The following is a 23,632-nucleotide window of genomic DNA, read 5'->3' as shown; positions in this document are numbered from 1 at the left end:
TTTTCAATAATTACTGTGTAGAATAATTAATTTTTCACCTTATTTGACAATATGCTAATCATTAAAATTGCTCACATAATAAACCTGAAATATGTGTCAAAGTTACAATGTGCTGGGATGTGCAGATGAGTAGCATTTCATAAAATGCACATTATAGGTAATAAGAGTAATGGTGCCTTAAAACGCCGAGAACGCTGTGACGCGCAGTGAATTGGAAATTGATCTGTCAGCACTATCCTTATCTTCAGGGCAGATGTTTTTATTTTATTTGGCTTATAATTCCTTACTAAATGTAGTATTTCATCTCGATGTACTTCGTCTTTGATATGATTTAAATCAAATTCCTCGTCATTATAATTCGCTTCCGATAGTGAAGAAAGTGACACAGAAGTTATTGAAAACGAAAAAATTTCGATTGACAAATTAGTCGGTGTTCTCGACACAGCAATTATAGGACTTGAACAGCGGAACTTTGTAACTGAACAAGATATTATATATGTTTATAGAATTAAAGAGAAAGTGTTATCACATAAAATGAAGCAACTTAAACAACTTCCATTGAAAGAAATGTTTAATAAAGTAAACAAATAAATATTAAGCTTTTTTTTTTTTTTTTTTTTTTTTTTGTAAATTTTGATACCCTTTAGATCATAATTGACATAATTTCATAAATTACGGTTTCATATTTTTAATTTTATAATTTCTGCATGCCATCTTACCAGATTTAAACTGATGATCTATGATCCGGAATCGCCAAAGTCCCGACGAGTCCAGATTAACGACTTTTGACTGTATAAATTGGGACTTCCCCAACTTGGCTTGGGTAGAGGTGTGGCTGTCATGTTGTTCTGAGTCTTTATGCAGGTTGGGCGGAGGCGTGGACAAACCAGTAACTTACATTCCATTACCTAGACTTCAAATTTAGGGCAAGTCAATTAGAGTTAGTAGACTATTGTGTTATATTCATGGTAATACAGTAGATTGAAATGTCAGCTTTTCATTTGAATATTGTGTCTGCTCATTGTTTTTTGCATTGGAGGTTCATGTAAGTGTGCTTCATGTAAGAAAAAGGATTTTGTATCTCCATGTCTTTTCAGCAATGGGAAAATTAAAGCTTACTTTGACTGTGGATTATTGTACTATGCAATTGCTGCTCGCATAAGATCCAATTACTATTATGCAGATTTGCAACTGACAGATCCAGGAAGGTCATAAAGAATGTTTTGTGGGATCTTAATGGCCTCCACTTACTAATTCTTGAGTTGACAGGTACCTTGTCCCCGTCATTACTGGATGATAGGGATGAGATGACTGTTGTACAGCCACATCACATGCCCTGGTTCAGGAAATTGGTGTTTTGTTGGATTGGAATGTCAGATATCCATACATATGGTGCAAAAATGTCTGAAATACCATAGATTGTCAGCAAGGCTATATTGCATTGGCTTTCCTTGATGCTGCAGTACTGAAAATCAGTACCTACAATGTTGTATTCAGTGACATTTATGAACACATTAGTAGACTAATGTTGTCTTTTTCAATGAATCCTCTCCCCCCCCTTGCAGGTGCAGGTTAAAACAAAACCTGTACTTGTGCATTCCTGTGGGCAATGTTCCCTTTAATTTTTTCACTGGTACAAAAGTATATGGGAGAAAAAATGTTTAAAACGTATATAAGAGTGTGCAAATGGGAAGAGGGTTTCTGTGCCTGTATTTGAAGTCAAATTTTTTACAAAAACAGCTGTGCAACTTTCAAAAAATTGTTTTTGTAACAAAAGCATACATTGCCTCTCTTAAATAAAAAAGCGGGACTGATAAAAAATAAGACTAATATTTATTTCATAAATCAAATTAAAACAACAAGGCTGCAACAGTAGCCTTTGCGTTTAAACCAAAGAGAAAAGAAAAACCAGTGAATCCCATTGCGTTCACAGTTCCAGCATATAAATACACAACATCAGCCAATCAGTGGCAACCACATTTGTTTATCACCGATTGGCCTCTGATATAATTTCCGTGAGGAAAATCCAAAAACATAATATTAAGTTGACAAAAAATAGTGCAAGGCAATGCACCTCCACGGCTTAGAAGAAGTAGGTATATGTTAGGTATTGCTTTGCCTTGTTAACTGTTAAGCTTCTCCTCCAATTTTGAGGGAGGACACTCCGGAAGGTTACCTAAGAGTCTCCCACCCTTCTCTGCTGCCAACAGCTTAAGTGGAGTTTCAGCTTACTGTGTGTTTTGAGTGCTCCTTTGCTGCTCAGACACAACAACCATGTCTTCTTCTAGATTCGAACCTGGGCCAATCAGTATTGTAATCAGCGTCACTAACACTATACCATCTTGGCAGCAACTTTTACTTATAGCATCATGACTGCCACATTCATGTGTGGAGACACTGAGATGAGCGAATGTTTGTTTGAAGCTTGCATTCTTTGTCATCATATTCGCTCAACACCCGGACAGCTATTTTATGCCCTTAGAGTCTGCTTTAGTTTGTTGGCTACCGGATCTCACTATTAGTGAAAACCAGCTTTATCCAACACTGCATACTCTGTAAGTATGGAATGGTAGAAAATATAGGAAAAGCATTTGCCATATCATCAAACAGGTTTGTGCAGTTGGAGGTAGGAAGTTGATCTGCCTGCTGATTTGTTCTTATTTAAAAGAGCATAGTCACAGATCTTTAATCAATATTGAATTGACGATGCTTTCATGCTTTCTGAAAATATCTTTATTGCATACTTCAGACAGCCAATATTTATTATCATAATATTTTTTGACTTGAGAGAGTATTTGGAGCCACATTCAGAAATAGGAATGTACTGGAAGAAAGAGAGGCTTTCGACTTTTTCTAAAATGAAATTATATTTTTCCAATTTTCCGTATTTTATGGACTTAATTTTTATACTAAAAAGATTAAGTTAAAATATATCAGTGGAATACCTTACGAACAATATAGTTCACACAATAAGTAATGTCTTTCAATATTAAGTGAAATTTACTCTACTGTAACTTATACATAGATAAAGTAAGATATTTAGAACTAATTTTTCAAAAAGACCAAAAAGTGAAATTCATAAGTAGTAAATTTCATATAATCCTATACAGTCAAAAGTCGTTAATTCGGTCACCCATAATCCGGACCTCAAAGCTAAAATCTTTCTGCGCATGCGCCACATTGACACATGCGCATAGGCGTTTATGCATGTGCGTAAGACCTTTATGACTGCGCATATGCGTGTGCGCAAGTGCAGAATACGTTTTCGCGTGCGCGTTTAATGTATAACGGACGGTATAAGCTAAAATTATCTAATTATTTATTTCAGTTAATGTTGATGATAGCGTTGCTCCTTAATCTTCGAACTGGATCCGGCTTATTACTTTTTTCACACTGTAAGAGCAATTTTATAAAAGTAAACTTGAACTTTCGATTATGTCAAATAGAATTTCCGATGCTGAAGCTCCCAAAGGATCTACAAAACGAAAGTATGTTTCGATGTCCATCAAACAAAAAGGGGAATTGCTGCAAAAATGGATAAAATCATGAAGAAGGTGACAGAGAGATTAGTGAAAACGAAAAAATTTCGTTTGACAAGTTAGTCGGTATTCTCGGCACAGCAATTACGGGACTTGAACAGCGGAACTTTGTAACTGAACAAGAAATTATGTCTGTTTATAGAATTAAAGAGAAAGTATTATCACATAAAACGAAGCAACTTAAACAACTTACATTGAAAGAAATGTTTAATAAAGTAAACAAATAAATATTAAGCTTTTTTTTTTTTGTAAATTTTGATACCCTTTAGATCATAATTGTTCTTTATTTCATAAATTACGGTTTCATATTTTTAATTTTAGAATTTCTGCATGCCATTTTACGAGATTTAAACTGATGATCTATAATCTGGAATCGCCAAAGTCCCGACGAGTCTGGATTAACGACTTTTGACTGTAAATGCAATGAAGAATTTAATAAATAAAAACAAAAACTCTTCAAACAAACAAAACCCCAATTAAAAATAAATCAATGAAATTTAAATAAAAATGAACATAATAGAAGAGGAATTCAAACGACGTCAGTGCCACTTCGTGCGGAGGAGGAACATAAAAATCAATTGAAATCTCTCTTCCACAAAAATCCTTGCTTTTCTGTATCCAGAGTTAGCTGATGAACCATTTCAATGTATTTTAATTATAGTAGTTCACTTGAAAATTCTAGCCCCTCCCCAAAGCAAGGAAAACACAAAGTAAATTCTAGTTAAAATCTTGTATATTAAATAAAGATAATTCTATATGGTGAATTGAATACGTGAGTGAAATAATAAAATATTTCAGTGAAAAACTCAAATCAAAATTTTACTTTTAAACAAAGGGCACATAATCCAAAGAATTTAAAATGTAAGTGAAATTATAAAACTTTGCTCAAAAGACTTGATTAAAACCCACAAGTAATTATAAACTTTGAGCACTTTCATTTACAACGCAACGAAAACTATGAATAAGATCCTTACAGTAGTGATGGTTAGGTCTGCCAATTTGTCTTCATTGGCGAAACTAAAATACTGTGGCAAGAAAGTAATTGCTCAGAAGCTAAAAATTGGAGCAAAAGATATATTTTGAAACCAAAAGAGAAATTTTTAAATACTTCTATTAAAATTTTAATTTTGAAAAAGATTACTAATTAAAATAAAATTTAAGTAAATTCTGACTGATTTAAAACAAAAATGGGAATAAAGGATATGTGTAATACCGTGTATCCATAATTAACTGATGGTGCTCACAGTAGCGCGATCTATTTGCGATAATGATGGCTCATTTTGGCACATTAAACAAGGAAATTAAACTTGTTTAATGATGGCACATTAAACAAGACGGGGAACGAAGGATTCCGCAAAAAAACAAATTAGTTCCAAAAGTCACCGCTAAGGGAATATTTGGCACTGTGTAATAGAAAATAGAGTGTTAACAAATGCAAATTAATACGGAATAAAATTACCTTTTATTATGCACATTTTCTGATTTAGTTCAAGTGCAATATGGCAACACTTTTAAAAAAGTGTAAAATCTACATAAACACTGATAAAGTCTCGTGATCTGCAATATCACGTACGCTGAGCAGAAGAAGAAGTTCTTTATTCAAATTTCACGTTGCATCCATTCGCACAGTGCCAGCTGCTTGGGTTTTAAAAGGCAATGTGTTAGGTTTCGAATCAATCGGACTGAAAGTTTATGTGCGATGTCGAGCACAATTTTAGTCGAGTGTGCGTTACTGGTCAAATTCTTTTACCTCAACCAGTGCAACGCATCAGCCACTCTTCATGCTTTTAGAACACAAAAAAAAAAAAAAAATGCATAAAGGTGACAGTCCTGTGTCAATTAATGGGCTAAAAGCAATGGTTGCGACGTTTGAGAAAACAGGTTCTCTGAAGGTTCAGTCGGGCAGAGGACGAAAACCTGTACCACAGGAAACCCAAAATTTAGCAGCAGCAAAAATCTAATTTAATGACTCACTAACAGCAAAAAGTTCTAAACAAATTTACAACGCTGATGAAACTAGTCTTTTCTAAAAATATGTGCCGCGAAATACCTTGGCAAACTCTTCAGAAAAGGCTGCAACTGGTGTCAAAGATTCCAAAGCAAGACTAACAATTTTAGCATGTGGAAATGCTGCAGAAATGCATAAGTGTAAATTTTTTGTAATCTGAAAAAATATACTACTTCGAGCATTTAAAGGAGTAAAGATTTTCCCCGCTATATGTATATCCTGCAAATAAAAGAGCATGGATGACACAAGCATTAATGGCTGATTGATTTGAAAATCATTTCATACCCAAGGCTCGGCAACATTTGCATTTGATTCTTTTACCTGATGACGCAAAAATTATCCTAATTGTAGGCAATGGTACACCTCATACTTTAAAGTTTTAGTGGAAGATAATGTATCTGTATTATTCTTTCCTCCATATTGTACATCCATCATTCAGCCTATAGATATTGGAATAGTGTGCGACCTGAAATGAAAATATAAAGTAGCATTTTTAAAGTCCATGTGAAATTTCTTGAATAATGGTAAGACTAATCAAGGATGTTTGAAATATTTTAGCATATAATCTGCTGTGTAGAGCATTACAAGATTGTGGGAGGATGTTACTTCAGATACTTTAAAAAGTGCTTGATATAATTTATACCATATTTCACGGTGAAGATGATAATTGCGAATCTGAAGGTTTTCGAATATTGCAAACCAAAGGTGAAATTTTCCAATTAATGAATTTTGTAAAGAAATGTGAAGATGATATAAAAGAAATTTTTCATTGCAATGACTATGCCCCAATCATCAATCAAATAATGTATGGCGAAATATGTAGTATTGTTCTAGATCCGGAAAATACCACTATCAATAGTGAAGAAAGTGACAAAGAGGTTATTGAAAACAAAAAAAATTTGATTGACGTGTTAGTTGGAATTCTCGACACAGCAATTACAGGACTTAAACAATGGAAGCTATTTTTGTAAATATTGATTCCCTTTAGATCATAAATGCTTCATTATTTCATAAATCATGATTTCATATGTTTAAATTTATAATTTCTACGTGCCATCTTAGTAGATTTAAAATGATGATCAAATATCCAGAAAAATCCCAAATCCGGGATCGCCGACCTCAGACTTTGTACTGTATTAAACATATAAATTGGAACTCAAACATATCTAAAACAGTTATTACAAATACTATTATTAATCAAATTAGCAAAATTAAGAAAAGTTTGCACTGAAATAGAAAAACAAAAAGAAAAAATTCTATATCTAACTAAAATTTTAAAAGAAAATGAAATTCCTATAAATTCATTAATAGTCTTTTAAGAAAATCTGCAGTAATCTACACCCTGTAATGCTTTTTAAAAGTATGGATTTTTTATCTGAAACCTCCAAAAGAGAAGGATGCTTTAAAGGGTTTATTAGATTTATTTTATTTCATTACTATTATTAGAACAAGGGCTTTCTATGTTCAAAGTCGTCATGATAAGCCCAAAGATGTGAAGACTTTTTACTTTTCTAACAATAGTTCCTTTAGTTCCTTTTTCAAGCTTTCTTTTACAGTTTTCTGTAATTTTAAATAAAAAAATCTAAAATTCAACTTTATGGATTCTTCTACTCATTTCTACAAAACAATTATTAAAAAATTTTTGGGCACTCTTTTTGAGCCTACTATTTCTTAAAGAATAATTGATTCTAAAATTTATTTAAAGTACCAGGTGGCCATAATTAAACTGACAGTGCTCTGTAGCGCGATCTATTTGCGAGAATGACGCCACATTTTGTAGGAAGATTAAACAAGATGGGGGACGAAGGATTCCGTGAAAAAACAAATTAATTCCAAAAGTCACCGCTAGAGGAATATTTGGTGCTGTGTAATAGAAAATATAATGTTAACAAATGCAAATCAATACGGAAATTACCTTTTATTTTGAATTCAAATGAGGTTCAATGTGGCTGCCGTTGTTGTGGACTGCATATTGCATTCTGTGCACAGTATGCACAACAGCAGAAAGTAACATGTCTGCAGGAATCTCCCGTACAGTCCGTGATATGTTATCCTTCAACGTAGCCAGGTCCTGGACCACTCCTTGATAGACCTTGGACTTAAGGTAACCCCATAGCCAGAAGTCGCATGGGGTAAGATCAGGCGACCGAGGTGGCCATGCAGTTGGAAAGTAGCGGCTAATGACTCTTTCTCTTTTGAATTTCTGTCGTAGCGAATTTCTATCACGAGACTTTATCGGTGTTTATGTAGGTTTTACACTTTTTTAAAAGTTTTGCCATATCGCACTTGAACTAAATCAGAAAATGTGCATAATAAAAGGTAATTTTATTCCGTATTAATTTGCATTTGTTAACACTCTATTTTCTATTACACAGTGCCAAATATTCCCTTAGCGGTGACTTTTGGAACTAATTTGTTTTTTTGCGGAATCCTTCGTCCCCCGTCTTGTTTAATCTTCCTACAAAAGGTGCCGTCATTCTCACAAATAGATCGCGCTACAGAACACTGTGAGCACCGTGAGTTAATTATGGATACACGGTATTACACATATCCTTTATTCTCGTTTTTGTTTTAAAACAGTCAGAATTTAGTTAAATTTCATTTTAATTAGTAATCTTTTTCGAAATTAAAATTTTAATAGAAGTATTTAAAAATTTCTCTTTTGGTTTCAAAATTCTATCTTTTGTTCCAATTTTTAGCCTTTTGAACGATTACTTTCTTGCCACAGTATTTTAGTTTTACTATTGAAGCCAAAATGGCAGACCTAAACATTACTACTGTAGCGATCTTATTTATAGCTTTGAGTGTGTTCTAAATGAAAGTCCTCAAAGGTTTTAATTACTTCTTGTAAGTTTTAATTAAGTGTTTTCACTAAAATTTTATAATTTTACTTGCATTTTAAATCCTTTGGATTATGTGCCTTTTGTTTAAAGGTAAAACTTTGATTTGAATTTTTTACTGAAATATGTTATTATTTCAGTTACATTTTCAATTCTTTAAATAGAATTCTCTTTATTTAAGGTATGAAATTCTAATTAGAATTTTCTTTGTTTTTTCCCTTGCTTTGGGGAGGGTCATATTTTTCGGGTGAACTATTATAATTAAAATACATTGAAATGGTTTATCGGCTAATTCTGGATACAGAAAAGCAAGGATTTTTGTGAAAGAGAGATTTCTATTGATTTCAATGTTCCTCTTCCTGACAAAGTGGCACAGAAGGTGATTGAATGCCTCTTCTCTTATATTAGTTTTTCATTAAATTTCCTTGATTTTTTTAGTTGGAGTTATTGCTTGTTTGAAGAGTTTTGGTTTTTACATTTATTAAATTCTTTATTGCATTTATAGGATTATATGTCATTTATTACTTATGAATTTCAATTTTTGTTTTTTTGTGAAAAATTAGTTCTAAATTTCTTACTTTATGTCTTTACTGATAATTTTTGACTAGCTAAATGTATGAAAATACTAAGCATGATTATATTTTATTTAAAAATTTTTTTTTTGATATTATACATGATTATTACAATTTTGCATTATATTTTTAGATGTATACATACACACATGCTTATTTATACATTTTAATATGTCAAAATGATAAAATGCTGTTTTCTCATTTATCCTGTTTTATAATAAGTGCTGATTATCCTGTACATTGTAATATGATATGACAATCATATACGAAAATATGTGATTATATATGTTGATGCCTTCCTATTCATATGCATAGCCAGAGAAAAATTAGTAGAATTTTGCAACAATTACTGGTTAGCTAATATTTTTGCTTTGAAAATAATGTGGCTTAATTTTTCGCCTATTCATAACTTCATAAAGATTATTCAGAAACATATGTGGTCATATAAAGGAATAATCATAAAAATGTTGTTTTAATTAAATATAATTATTTGATAATAAATAATACAAATAGGAAACAAGATTCAGCCATTCCCTTGTCAGGACTCGAACTGCAGATCTTTCAGTTACCAGTTGTGTATGTTAACCATTTAAGTCTCAAGAGCGGGAATAGAGGAATTTGACAATTCTTTATATTTTCCCTACTTAAATGGTGACTGGGAAAAGCCATTAGCACTTTTCAGCCAAATCTGATGCATATTTTAGTTTGATTCCTACCATTAAGTTATATTTTTTATCATATCCATAATATAAGAAATCAGTGGACTTATGCTGGAATTAAAACCACTTACAGTTGCCAGCTGGATATGATGATTACTTATACCATATATAGAGAGATGCAATAATTCCTTGGAACTATTATTATATAGATCACATGAACAATATGTCTTACAAATAATTTCCTGGAAGTAACTTGTGTATAATAACCAATTCCATACATTATAAATTTAAAATCATTATAAAGGTATGATACTTATTACTGTGAGGATGAGTGTAGTAGAATAAATGCTTATGATAGTTTAGTGCTTACGCTGTGTTTGAATACTAAATTTTACTTTTATAGTCTTAAATACAATATAGTCTAAATACATAGTAGATCCTTTTATAATTAATACTTGGTAGATCCTTTACGCTTATAGATACATCAGGCAGTACCAGATATCTTAATATCATAATTGTTAATTTTATATACTGTTTCATAAGTAATGCATAATTATCATAATTTCAGGTTCTTTGTTCTTTTTTTTTTACTTTACTTTGTGCAGGTACGGTTATTTGCTTGTGGATCATATCAGTAATCTATAGCTATTGAATTTTGACTGCCAGTCAGTCAGCTTACTGCTAACAGAGCAGTTTCTCATGTAAAAATGTGGGTCTTTTGAATTTTTTGCAGTTTATTCTAAAATACTATTTCCAGAATAAAGTTCCAAATATTGTTATAGTATTGCAAATGTTTCTCATAATTACCCTTAAGAGCTGCTGTTTGTGAGAAGAGTTTTCTAAATAATCTATCATGTAGAAAGTATTTTAGAATTATAAATGCTTATTCATTTAAGAAATTTTTCTTTCTTTCTGTCTACAGTACAAAAACTAGAGTCATGAAGTAGACTTCTATGATGTCATTGAGGGTTTTGAGAACAAAAAATAAAGGGGGGCAAAATAATACTATATTTTAAGAATGTTGTACTTAAAATTTTTCTTCAAAAATAAACATAAATTTATTTCCCTATATGTCATTTTGATGTTTTTTTATTTATTTGTTTATGTGTTAAGAGGGGCAGTTAAATTCAGGGTCTTTCTAGGTAGCAAAAGCTCTAGTTATGCCACTGACCTGTCTACAGTGAAACGATGAGAGAAAAATATTCCTAGAATTTTGACCGCCACATACTTAAACTGTGTCGTTTATCTGTACTATGAGTGGTCTAAAGCTTCTTGAAGTCTTGGCTCCTCGTTGTTTAATCAAGTGGACCTGACCACTTGCAAACCGACAAGCACAGAATGGTTTTCATAGTAAGCTGGATACGAAGGAAAATTCCCGTTTTCTTTTTTGAGTCGGTATTGTTTGTGCTAAAGTAGATGATATTCAGTTATCAAATCTTGTACTAATGCTATAGGATACCACTGGGATATGTATCCCAATTATCTCTAGTCTATATATCTGGTACTTTGCTAGCCATGTTTACATTACTGAGATTTTAATCCTAGTTGATGTGCCAGATTCTGAGCTTATATTTCCCACATTTCAACCGGATAATGTGAGATGCCCATGCTGTCCTGCATTTCCTGAATACACAGGATCTTTGATCAGCCATGGCTTATGCATTCTTTAAATCTCCCACCAGCTGAAAATGTCTGGTGAGTGGTTACAAAAGGAGTGACATGACATTTCCTCCGGCTGGTGTAACAGATGTATTCTGTCTCAAAAATGAAGCCATAAGGGTTTCGCTACCTATAAATATCATCTAAAGTCTGTTTGACTCCATACCTTCTACCAAAATGCTCATAATACTACTTTCTAATGTTATGTGCTTAAAAATTCCCTGAAATTTCAATCATTTTGTCCTTCCATTACAATATATTTGTAAAGTAAATATGACTCTTTACCTGCATTCTTCCATGATATGTCAATTTTAGTTGCCATCAATGTGTTATGGTATTTCATCTAGAAGAGGAAAAAATGTCAAGTAAGAAGCTTTTTCTTCTTCAGTGACTCAACAGCTCATGTATGTCCACAGCATTTTTCAGAATTTCATTTCAGGCTGTTTTACTCTTGGCCTTGGTCTTCAATTAATGACCTTTTAAGTTAGACCAGTGTCTTTCCAGACAGTCTAGCCATCTGAGTTTCAGTCTCGAGTGCTTATTGCCTTTTATATGAATATTGTTTTGGTAGTTACATATCCAAGCATTCTGGTTATGTGACTATCCTATCTTAATCTTTGGGTGCTGATAAAATTTATGATATCTGGAAGCTTATCTAACCTGTAGATTTCTGCATTAGTTATTTTCCAGAAGCCATCTATCTGAATACTTCCAGCCATACTGCTCACAATCTTTATTTCAAAGACTGCGAGTATTTCTTTACCCTTTTCAGTCAGTGTCCAGGTTCCAGCTCCATATGTTAAAACAGGTCTAATTAAACATCTCAGTTTAGCTGTTTTGACCAAGTTTGATTTCAGATACTTCTTTAAGCACTGGTTAGCAAGTGTTACTATGTTGTAAATTTCAGTAGAGATATTGTTCTCTACATTAATTACAGAGCCAAGATATGTGAATCATTTAACAACTTCAAATTTATAGTTATCAGTTTCTAAGAAAGAATGATTAAATTTTGACTAAGTGCATGGTGTATATTTAGTTTTGCTTGGTAGATTCTAAGGTGCATTTTAGCTGTTTCAGCCTGCAGTGAGAGAAAGGCCCATTTCTGTGCTTCAGGAATTCCAGCAATGATGCAAGTATCATCTGCAAGTGCTAAGACTTGAACTGATTTGTTAAAAAAAATTTTATAGTGTTTATTCTGAGTCATTAATATTTTTTAAGAGCTAAATTGAAGAGTAGACAAGGTAAAGCATTTTTCGCTCTCAATCCATTTGTAAAAAGAACATATTCTGAAAAATTATTTTGTATCTTTACTCATAGTTTGTTTTGTGTTGAGGAAAGTCAACAAGTTTAACAAGCTGTTCAGGGATGCTAAATTCCCTCATAGAATCAATAAAAATTCTATAAACTGAATCATAAGCAGTTTAAAAATATCTGAATAAATGAGGATTGTTAGTGTCAAGCTCTCTGGTCTTTTCCATTGTTTGCCTTATATTGAAGTTCTGCCCATCAGTAGACTCTCCTTTAGGGAAGCCACACTAATTGCTTTTGAATTGTACTTTATGTATGAAATTTGCAGCACAGTTAAGTGAGTGATTCCCAACCATTTTTGATTAAAAATATGCTTAACTGGATGTCCATAATCTTAAGGTGCTGTGATTTGGAATTTTAATCATGTTATGCGAATGCTTCCATGGTAATATGTCTTATTTTATATGCTATGGTAACAAGAGGAATCTGACTACCAATCAGCAACAGTATGCAAGTGAAGTGATTTTGCTTAAAGGCTGCTTTAATTTTACTTCAGACCTTGATTAATATCAGTAAGGCAAAACTGAATAAACTTCATAAAAGAGAAGCCCCCCCCCCTATGAATTAAAATGAAAGTGTTGGCATTTTTTATGCCAGAGCCCTCACTGTGAACTGTTTTGTTTTGATGATCATTGGCAAACCCACATATCTGTGCTTGGCACTTTTTCGATGGAGTATACACGCAGAAATATTGATTTTGTAAATCTGAAATTGGAAATTTTTAACTTCTGAAATGAAAGAAGTATAGGAATTGTTACAGACCGTAAAATAATTAATATCAATATTTATTAAATTTAACAATATATACTTACCTATGATTTTCAGTTTGTTTTGGTTCTATTTTTTCCCTATTGTGGAATGGCAATCAGTTGTTTTTCTAATACTGATAGAATATATTGCTATACTTACTTGGTGTTTTATTAGCAATGCTAGTTTTAAGCTGCATTAACCTGTACAAGTAGTTGTTAATTTTTAATATTATCTGTTCATTCATCTGGAGAACTTGTAGTGATTTGAGTGATTTAAAAACCATTTGTAACTTCTTGTTCTGCTGCTGTTACTTCCATTTTACTGGCACTGAGTGACAAGAATTTACTTCTGATTTGGAACAATATTTCAAGCATCAGAAGGATTTAAGAAAGAGAAATTTATGTTGCTGAAGAAAAAGATTCGACATTACCTCAAAAGATCACATTAATAGAACTGAAAGAAATTATTTTACAAAGTAAACAATGTTTGGAAGATCCACAGTTTTTTACAGATTTTTTGACAATAGCTGTTAGTGAACATAGACAAAAACAAATAGAATATGAAGAACAGGAAAAGAAAAGGCAACACGACCTGGCACTGGCATGAATTCATGCAAAATCTCAGACAGGTGAGTCTCGAACTCCATTACTCTCTTCAGTTCTAAAAAGAAAATTAATCTTTCGAAATTCGAGTTTAGACAGTTTAAGGGTGACATTAAAGATTTGCTACCCTTCTGGAGTCGGTTCCAACAGTTTCATAATGATGAAGATATTGCAACTGAATTAAATTTCAGTGCCTTGTTCAAGCTACTGTAAGCGGATCCAGAGCATGAGAAGTTCCTGCCATCAGGAGCCAACTATGTTGAAGCAGTTAATAGTCTAAAAACTCTGTTTAGAATATACGGACTTTTGTAGTTCTATGTTAGGGAGTTGTTAAAAACTAATAATTTCAGTTCAGAAACGGAAAAAAATCTCTATGACATTTTTGTATGATAAACTCGAATTGTATCTTAGAGCATTAGAGACACTGGGAGTGATGACTGATAAATGTGCTTCGATTCTATGGTTGAATCTTGTTTTCCAAGAGTTCCTGAAAGCATGGAACAGAAGTGCTTCTTCCACACTCTCAACTGAGGGTAAGGTTAATTAATTTGATTTCCTTTCTTAAAGCTGAAACTGAAGGGGAAGAAAGAGTAAATTTAGCCATGGCTGATCAAGTGAAATTTTCTGATCTTTTAAGAAAGGATGAGGGCATTTGACCAAAGGAAGAGTGCTTGCAGCTAACAGTTTACTCACTACAGCCTCAAAGGGTGTGAAGAAAACATGTGTTTTTTGTTCTGAGAAACACCCGAGTACAGACTGTTTTTCTGCCTAAAAGATGTGTTTAGCTGAAAAGCAGGCTATTTTAAGAGATAAATAGCACTGCTTTGCATGGTTGAAGATCCAGTTCATAAGTGCTAAGTGTTTTTGAAATGTGTAGTATGTGGTAAAAAAACATGTGTGAGACTCTAGATGCTCAAAATAAGAAATTGTACAAGAATGATAAAAAATGTGCAAGTTCTGAAATTAGCATGTCTAACATCACTTATAGCCCAAAGGCGTTCCTTCAGACTTTGGAAATCAAGCTAGTTGCCAGGTAGTCGAGAAGTCTTTTTTTAGAGCAATCCTAGATTCAGGATCCCAAAAAAACATATATTTTAAAAAATTTAGGGGAAGAAATAAGATATAGTCCAGTAAGAAAAGAAACTGTTATACACTGTTTATTTGTAGGGCTTACTTCTGAAAAGTGTGAACAGATACAGTATAGAATCAAATTAAGAAACCCAGAAAATAATATAACTTGTAACATGGAAACTTTGCACCGGTCCTCTGTATCCGATGATATTACATCTCAGGATCATGGATCAAAGAGCTTCAAGAAATGAAGATAGCATTGTCAGATGTGGGAAGTGAATCGCAGCCTGTTCAAGTACTCCTTGGAGCTGACGCAGTAGGAAAACTTATGGCCAGCGTAAAATATTGATGTGGACTTGTAGCCATCGAAACTTTACTTAGTTGGACTTTGCTGGGAAAGGTACCTAATAGAGAGCTATTTTTAACCAGTGCTATGCTGATAACTTCTTTTTGATAAAAGAAATGTATATTTCTTGAACGTGGAGATTGGATTAATTAGAGATACAAGATCATTCAAAACAGAAAACTAAAGATGAAATTTTTGAGACCTCAATGGAACATTTTTTAAGGAATGTCTGAGTGATGAATGTTTTCTCATTAGTCTACCATGGCTTGACGTTCATTTACCATTGCCAGACAATTTAAATTTGGAACTGAATGGGTTACATATGACCACAAGTAAGCTCTAACTTGGGGATCTATGTGAAGAGTATGGAGAAGTTTTCAAAGAATGGGAGTGAGGAGGCCTCATCAAAGGAGTTTGTGAAGAAGAACTTAAGGCTTCTTGTCGTTATTTGCCTCATTGATATGTGGTAAAGGAGAAATGTATGAAACAGCTTCACCTAAACAAAACAGAGTTCCCAGTCTCAATGATTGTGTTTAAAACAGACTGAATTTGATCTAATTAATTCCTTCTATAATAACAAGGTTTCGACTGTATAAATTTAGTATAATGGCTGATGTATGCAAAGCATTTTTGCAAATAAGTATATTAAGAAGGAGATTTCCTTTGATATCTATGGTACAGTGAAGATGGAAAGCTCAAATATTATTGTCATCGCAGAGTTGTCTTTGGTGTTTCATGTAGTCTGTTCTTGCTTGGGTCTACCATCCGATGCCATTTAGAAAGGAAATTAGATGAAACAATACAAGGAAATGAAAAATATCATGAAGATATTATCTGACAACTGATGCTCAGCTTCTGTATTGATAATTGCTTGACTAGTGTCAGAACTGAATCAGAGTTGAAACAGTTTATTGAAGTTGCCGCTGAAATTATGGCTGAAAGAAAATCTGATTTCCGAGGGTAGAATACTCTTCCATAAATGTGATATGATGATGTGAAATCCATGATGTGAAAGAGGTAACAAACATATTAATCACAAAAACAATTATTTTAGCTGTTTCACACAAAGTTTTTGATCCTCTAGGGATAACTGGTCCGGTGATACTGCCTCTGAAACTGGCTACAAAATTTTTGGATATATAAAATTAGTTGGGATGAAGAAGTTGATATAAAAACATGCCAAGATTTTCTAAAATGGCTAAATGAGCTTGAATATTTGCAACATGTGAAGGTGCCAAGGTGGTTCCACTGGGATGAAGGACTCGAATACATTTCGTTAAATTTTTTTCAGTGATGCAAGCAAATTTTCTTATTGGACTGTAGCCTTTCTGCGAGTTGGTAATGCAAGCACTGCTCATGTACTAGTATAGAGTAAAATTAGAATTGGTAAAATGAATTAGGTAAAAAAGCAAATGGCGATTTTCTACGATTACTTATAATTGATTACGACGATTGCATGCTATTTCAGCTCGCCTTTCGTCAGAAATCTTGAAAGAGTTTCAAACATACAATATTTATTTTTGGACTGAGCTGAAAAGAAGACTCGTGTGGTGTATTTGTTCAGAATCATGTTACAGAAATTAGAAATTTGACACCTGTCCAAGCTTGGAGACACGTGCCTGGATCTTTGAATCCTGCAGACCTGCCAAGCAGGGATTGTTCACCACAGTGGGTTGAAAATGGTTGGAGGGTCCTAGCTAGTTGTATCTTCCACCTCTTGAATGACCAGTTAGCAATACAGAACTAGATGTCAATGAAAAAGTTTTTAAAGAGAAGAGAAATTGTGTCCTTCTTAGTGAATATTCAAGTAACAGTAGAAGTACTGGCATGGATTTTATGTTTCTCCATAGCATTTTACATGAAAGCAAGTTAAAAGGTAACTTGACTCAGACAAGAGTCTTTGAGGTATCTGATAAGGATTATGCTGGTCTTATTCACCTAAAGTCGAAAGGTAAAAGCTTAGATTGTTTTATTTACCTGCGCTGTCTATCAAGTGGTCCATTTCAAATTAGTCCAGTCACAGATGCTTACATTCAAGCCTTAAGATGATTCATTGTGAGCAGAGGAAGGATTTCAGTTCTTTACTCTAATAGCAACACGAACTTTATAGGACAGTCAGTGCATTTGAAATATTATATTTGGACAAAATAGCTATGTACTTAAGTGCTCAGAATATCACTTGGAAATTTATTCCACCCACAGCAGCATGATGGGTGGGTGGGCAGTAAGAATGCTCAAGAAACTTTTATGTCAAATGTTAGAAAAATTTTCCATACATTACGAAGAACTCGGCATGATCTTATATGATTGCAAGTCGGTAATAAATGGTAGACCACCGCAGCAGCAAAATTCCAGATCTTAATATAGTGTAGACTGATCTTGCTTGATAAAATGCATAAAGTGCTTGCAGAAGTTGTGGGAATATCTTGGAAAAAGCTTTAGAAAAATATCTTGCTCTTTTAGTCCCCAAGGGAATAAGAAGAAATGATGCTTGAAACATTGATGATGATGTTCTAATTGGCCATAATCATATCCAGTGCATCAATTGGATTCTTGGATTAATTTTAGGGGTATGTACTGGAAAAGATGGTGTTTCAAGTGTTGTGAGAGTAAGAACTTCCAAGGGTGAGAGGATACATTTTTTTCAAAGACTTTATCCAGTAGAAGTGTCGTCAAAAACTGATATTGCTGTCCTGAAGCCTGAAGGCTTCTAAAAAAAAGTGACATACTATTGGAGATATTCCTGACTCTTCCGTTGAGAACACTGACGTGGAGCACCCTCCCAAAAGTTCATCAAGTGCTGAATGGGCAAATGGCTGCCATTGTTTTTTTTTTTTTTTTTTTTTTTTTTTTTTTTTTTTTTTTTCAAGTTGCTCTGAAAGAACCATAAGAATTCCTCTTCAAATATACTTGTGAACTTTTTCTTTATTAACTTGTATAATTGATTATGATTTAAGTTTTACATTCACAAATTTAAAAACTCTCCTTGCTCTAAATTTGAATTTGCAAAGTTCAATTTTTAAATTTCACTTTGCAATTTGGGAGTATGTTACAGATTGTAAAATAATATCAGTATGTAAACTTAACTATTACTTCATCCATGATTTTCAAGTTATGTTTTTGTTTATTTTTTTCCTGCGGTAGCATGGTAACACTGGTGGTTGTTTTTCTAGTGTTGATAGAATATAATGCTATAATACTTACTTGGTGTTTTTGTTAGCAGTGCTAATTTTAAGCTGCATTTAACTGAAAAAATAGTTGTTAATTTTTAATATTATTATGTTCATTCATCAAGAGAACTTGTTTGTTTAGGTGGTTTAAAAGGCATCTGTAACTTTTTACTTTGCTGTTGTTATTTACAGGAAATAGTACAGAAAGTGTACAAATATGTAGCAAAGCACTGAAATCTAAGTTTGACCATGCTTCCCAAGGGGGGATCATAATTTTAGTGGACTGTAATTTCAATACATATAAAATGAGTCAGTATGTGTAATTCTAATGAATTCTTTGATTTTTCAAATTGAAATGAACAGAAACTGCAATGTATGTATGCATGTAATTGAAATCGCTTGATGAAAGAAATATTTTATTTAAACTAAAGCTTCTTTTATAAATTTACCTAAAATAAAAAAAAAAGGCAACTTTGTACATTAAAATTAGTGTTTTATCTGCTAGGTATTCTAGGTTGTAACTTTAGACTGAGGATATGAAAAAGTTTAAACATTAACACAATCTATTTAATTTTTATCTAGTTGATGAATTTCTCATTATAAAGATTTTTTTCTTTAAAATCAAGTTTCTTTATTGATTTTTTATTTTAAATTATTGGATTGTTTTCCTCAGTGCATTATTTTCATTTTTGTATTAGAGTATTATAGCTTATTAACTGTTTATAAATTTTTAAACCATGCTAGTTATGTAATGTATATTTCTGTGTTTTTCAGTGACCGATTGGAAGAAAAGAAAATGGAATGGCGGAAAAAGCGTTTGCTTTTTATAAAACGAAAGCGAGAACAAGATAGAGGTCAAATGGATCGTTTATCATCCAATCTGCCTCTCTGGCCTCATAGAGAAGGTGCTTTTCTTCCTTTTTTTACCTCGTGTGAATGATGTAGTGTTTATTAACCCATAGAAATAGTTTGTAAGGAGATTACAAATACGGTATGTTTCAATCCATAAATGTTAAATAATGTTTATATTTAATGCTAGAAAGACAAGATTTTTCCCTTACTAAAAGGCCTAAAGCCATCATTTTGATAGGTCAACTTAAAATTAAGAATTTTTTAACTGACAGTACTTCAATATTTTTAATTAAAAATAATTTCTCATCAACAAATATTACACTATGATATATTTGGATATAACATTTTTATGAGCATTTATATTGAAATTCAAAAAGACATTTTAGTAAAAATAAAGTAATATTGGTATAATTAGTTATAAGCTAACTTATTTTATGAAAATATGTTTATGAAATTATGCATTAATCTGGACAAAGCAATTTTTGTACATCAATTTGAAATGATGTATACTGCCACTGAGAAAAAAAGATTTAATTTTCCGTTTTTTATTGATGAAATTTTAATAACTGATATTTTTGCTTTTGCATATTGCAGTCAATGCAAATTGTAGCATGCATATACTCTTTTATATTCCACCATGATAGTACTTCAGAATTGTGATGGGGGCTTGGGAAATTTGCATTGTCACTTAAAATATGTCCAAAGTCTTAATTAGTGAGGTGCTATTTTCCTTCTCTTTTTCCATAATAAAATTAGTGGGCTTAATCCAGAATATGATCCGTGTTCAAACGGATTAGAAGTAACAACATGAGGGTTAAAGCATTTGTCAGATAATTTCCATGAACCTTGCAAAAATAAATGTTTTATAGCAAATTTTATACAGTATCTTCAGAATTTTTTAGTTTATATATATATATATATATATAAATGTTAATGTTTTTTTTTTTTTTTTTTTTTTTTTTTTTTTAAATGTGTGTGTGCTTTATTTTTAGTTAAAACCTGCTAAAGAATATTGTGATTGTACCTCTTATCTGGCAACCATTGCCAAACCACAGAAAATGTCAGAAGCTAGGAATGAACCTTTGAGGATACTTTTTATGTACCTATAAGCATATACCTTTATATTGTCATATTATTAAAATTAAAAGAGAAAAGAATAGCATTCATTAATGTTTTCAACGAAGACTTTTGCTTCATGTATAATATTGTAATGTACAACCAAAAATAATACTGTAGTAGATGCCTGTACTATGCCTCTATTTCAAATTACAGCTGAATATTTCAGAGTCACTATGGGCAGTAGTGTCCTATATAACACAAGCTCATCTAGTTCTCTATCATCAACTGTTCCTATATAAGTATAGGTACTTGTACTGCAGTGGCAGAGGAAGGGCAAGGGAGAGAATATTGCATGAGTTTGCCATAAAAATGATGAATTTTGTAAACTTTAGAACATAAAAACATAAAAATAAATCAAGAGATTATGTAATTAGTTTTGCAATTAATGTAATGTAAAGGGTCTTTAAAATGCCACTGTTATATTTATTTTTGCTTTGCAGATGATTTTTTTAAATGTGTTAAATAGTTGTATTGATGTCTTCTTTATTGTGTGCTGAAAGTTTCTAAGATTATTGTGTAAGGTAGCTGTATTTTTAACATGTTATGTATCAAGCTTTGATGATGTGATGTTATTATGCTTGTCAACTATAGTCTGAGAATGATTAAACTTCTATGTTTTTTGTAGTCTTTGTCATTCACCTGTATGTTTTAATATCATTAACCATTGAGTACAGAATAGAACATAAAAACATGTGTTATGCAAGTTAATGCTATTTGCATTAACACAAGTTAATTAAGAAATCTTAACATATTTTTAGTCTTTGTGAGCAAGTTGTTGGAAAGCCTTTGCGGCTTAATATGGAGTGGAGGAGGTATCATAAGTAACAGTTTTTAAATGATGTTCTTCCAATTTATCATGCGGAGACTGCCTCCACACTATTCTTTGTAAATCAGCATCAGAATTAAATAGTAGCACATTTTTGCAATATCTGCATACATGGTATAGTTGTAACAATGGTAGTAAATCAAAATGTCAAAGATATCGTCTTCTAATTTAGGGTCAACCATTAATTTATCATTCAGTGATGCGCTTGATGATATTAATACAGAACTATCAAAAACATATCTAAGAGCAGTATTTTTTTTAGATGCTCAAACTACAAGCAGAGATTTACGTGAAAAGTTACGAGAAAAAGAAAGATTGCAGCAGGAAAAAGAAAGACGACTTGAACGTTTTCGCAGTCCTCCTAAAGACAGAGGGGAAATTGCAGTTGAGTCTGAAGAAAAGAAAGAGAAAGAGCTTCATATTTCTCCAGGTATTTTTCTGTTTGTTGGTGCATGGCTCAGTTTGTGCATATTTTATTTCAACAAAAATGTTTTTCATGATTTTTTTTCCCAACGTTCATGTTTTCAGTGTGCTTTTGTTCTTAGTACCTAACAATTGGAGAATCGATAACCATTGCTACTAGTGCAGTGTGTATACATTACATTGTTGAGGAGGGAGGAGAAACCTTCCCAACACATACTAAAACAGCTGACTATTTCTACTACACTGCAGTGTGTCTGTATGTTTGAAAATCATTTTCATTAATTGCCAGCAGGTATCCCTGCTTGAGATATTTGAATTTGATTTATGTAGACTTTTAACCTGGTTATGAATCTGAAAGTAATGGAGAAGCATGTTAGTCATAACACTAGTAAGTTTGTAATGCAGATTTTAAATCTCTGGGATCTCTTAGAAGCTTATTTAAAAACAAATTTTAAATATTTTCTCTGCATTTCTTGTAGCCTTAAATGTTTGTGGATAATATATGATTAAAACTGATTAATTAATATATGATTATTCTTTTAATGTAAAACAAAAAAGTTAATCACACCAGTAGCTTGAAAATAGCTGATACAATAAATATACAGAACAAATGTAACAAAAGATTCTGATAGTTGCTCAATTTTTGTTATGCTTTCCATGATATATGATTGATTGTTGCACAAGACTGTATATTTTGAGATAAAAATGAGAGTATGTAAAATTTCAGTGTCAATTTCTTAAACCTAAAAAATATGCTGTAATTTCACGATAAAAGGGAGACTATGTAACATAAAAGTTTTTCATGAAATTCAGCAGTCTGAAATCTAGATTTTGTATTAGTTTCATTTATGTTGTAAAATGCGCCATGCATAGTTATTTTATCTGAGATGATTGTGGTCTGGGTATAGCTGGAATACTAAATATTTTACTTCCTCAAGTCTAGAATTTCTGGATTAAGTACCCTTATTATCATTAATTAAGGAAAACTCACAAAAATGATGAATATTCAAAAAGGTACCTGTAGAATTTAATGAAACTGACTCACAGTATGCAACACATAGTAAGGTATAAAATAACATGAAAAGAAATTACCAGACAATTTTGGTTTTTACAAAGCATATGTATAAAATGAACAAATCGGATGTGTCAGTTTGTTTTAGGAAAACTACCTTCAATATGGATATGATCTCTCCTAGAAGCAGTATTGCACATACAGCAACGTGTGATGCTGTCAATTATGTGGTCTATCAGATCCATAAGAAGTGAAGCCATTGCTATTTTAAAGCAGTTGCAAGCATGGCAAGGGTCTTACGAAGCAGATTGAAAGCAGCCATACATCTTCCGAAATCATCCCAAACATTCCCAGTAGAATTCGGGTCTATTGATCAAGCTGGCCACTTTATGCACTGAATTGTTTGCTGCTGAAGATAGTCATTCATGATTAATGAATCTGTGCAGTCTGTCTAACATTGTCATCCTGTAGTAGGAAATTATCATCTATTGCACCAACTTAAGGGTACACATAAGCATCAAGGATGTCATCTCTATAGGCTTGAGCATTTGTGGTTCTATGTGGAAAGACATGGAGGTCTGTGCATCCACCCAAAGAGATACCCCCTAAGCACAGACACTGCCTCCTCCATATGCATCTCTTTCACATACTTTTGATGGACGATGACAAGCATCAGGTTCTCTCCAAATAAAATAATGCCTACTATCACTTTAGAGGCTAAACATGGACACTCATTTGTAAGGAGAAGAGCTCTCTATTAATCAGTCATCCAGTGGACATGTTAATGTGCCCACCTCAAATGTTCCCTTATATGATGTAGGGTGAGCTGCACACAAATAGCTGTTCACCTCGCATACAGACATTCTTTATGAAGCC

The 23,632-nt window shown here is 32.5% G+C and overlaps 1 protein-coding gene across 2 annotated transcripts in view; it reads left to right on the top strand.

Annotated features, from left to right (window-relative positions):
- Positions 1-23,632, top strand: part of Pitslre (cyclin dependent kinase 11B pitslre) — a 152,170-nt gene that overhangs the window by 33,955 nt on the left and 94,583 nt on the right. For both annotated transcript variants that reach the window (XM_085822386.1, XM_085822385.1), the window contains exons 5-6: positions 19,299-19,429; positions 21,584-21,751. In XM_085822386.1, coding sequence (XP_085678512.1) covers positions 19,299-19,429; positions 21,584-21,751 — 299 coding nt within the window. The remainder of the gene's footprint in view (positions 1-19,298; positions 19,430-21,583; positions 21,752-23,632) is intronic.

Source organism: Stegodyphus dumicola, chromosome 8 (genome assembly GCF_044657685.1).
Source record: "Stegodyphus dumicola isolate Sdum_Otavi_A_Nest chromosome 8, ASM4465768v1".
NCBI lineage: Eukaryota > Metazoa > Arthropoda > Arachnida > Araneae > Eresidae > Stegodyphus > Stegodyphus dumicola.
Note: the sequence above shows the minus strand (reverse complement) of the source record. Positions and strands in the feature narration are given on the sequence as shown.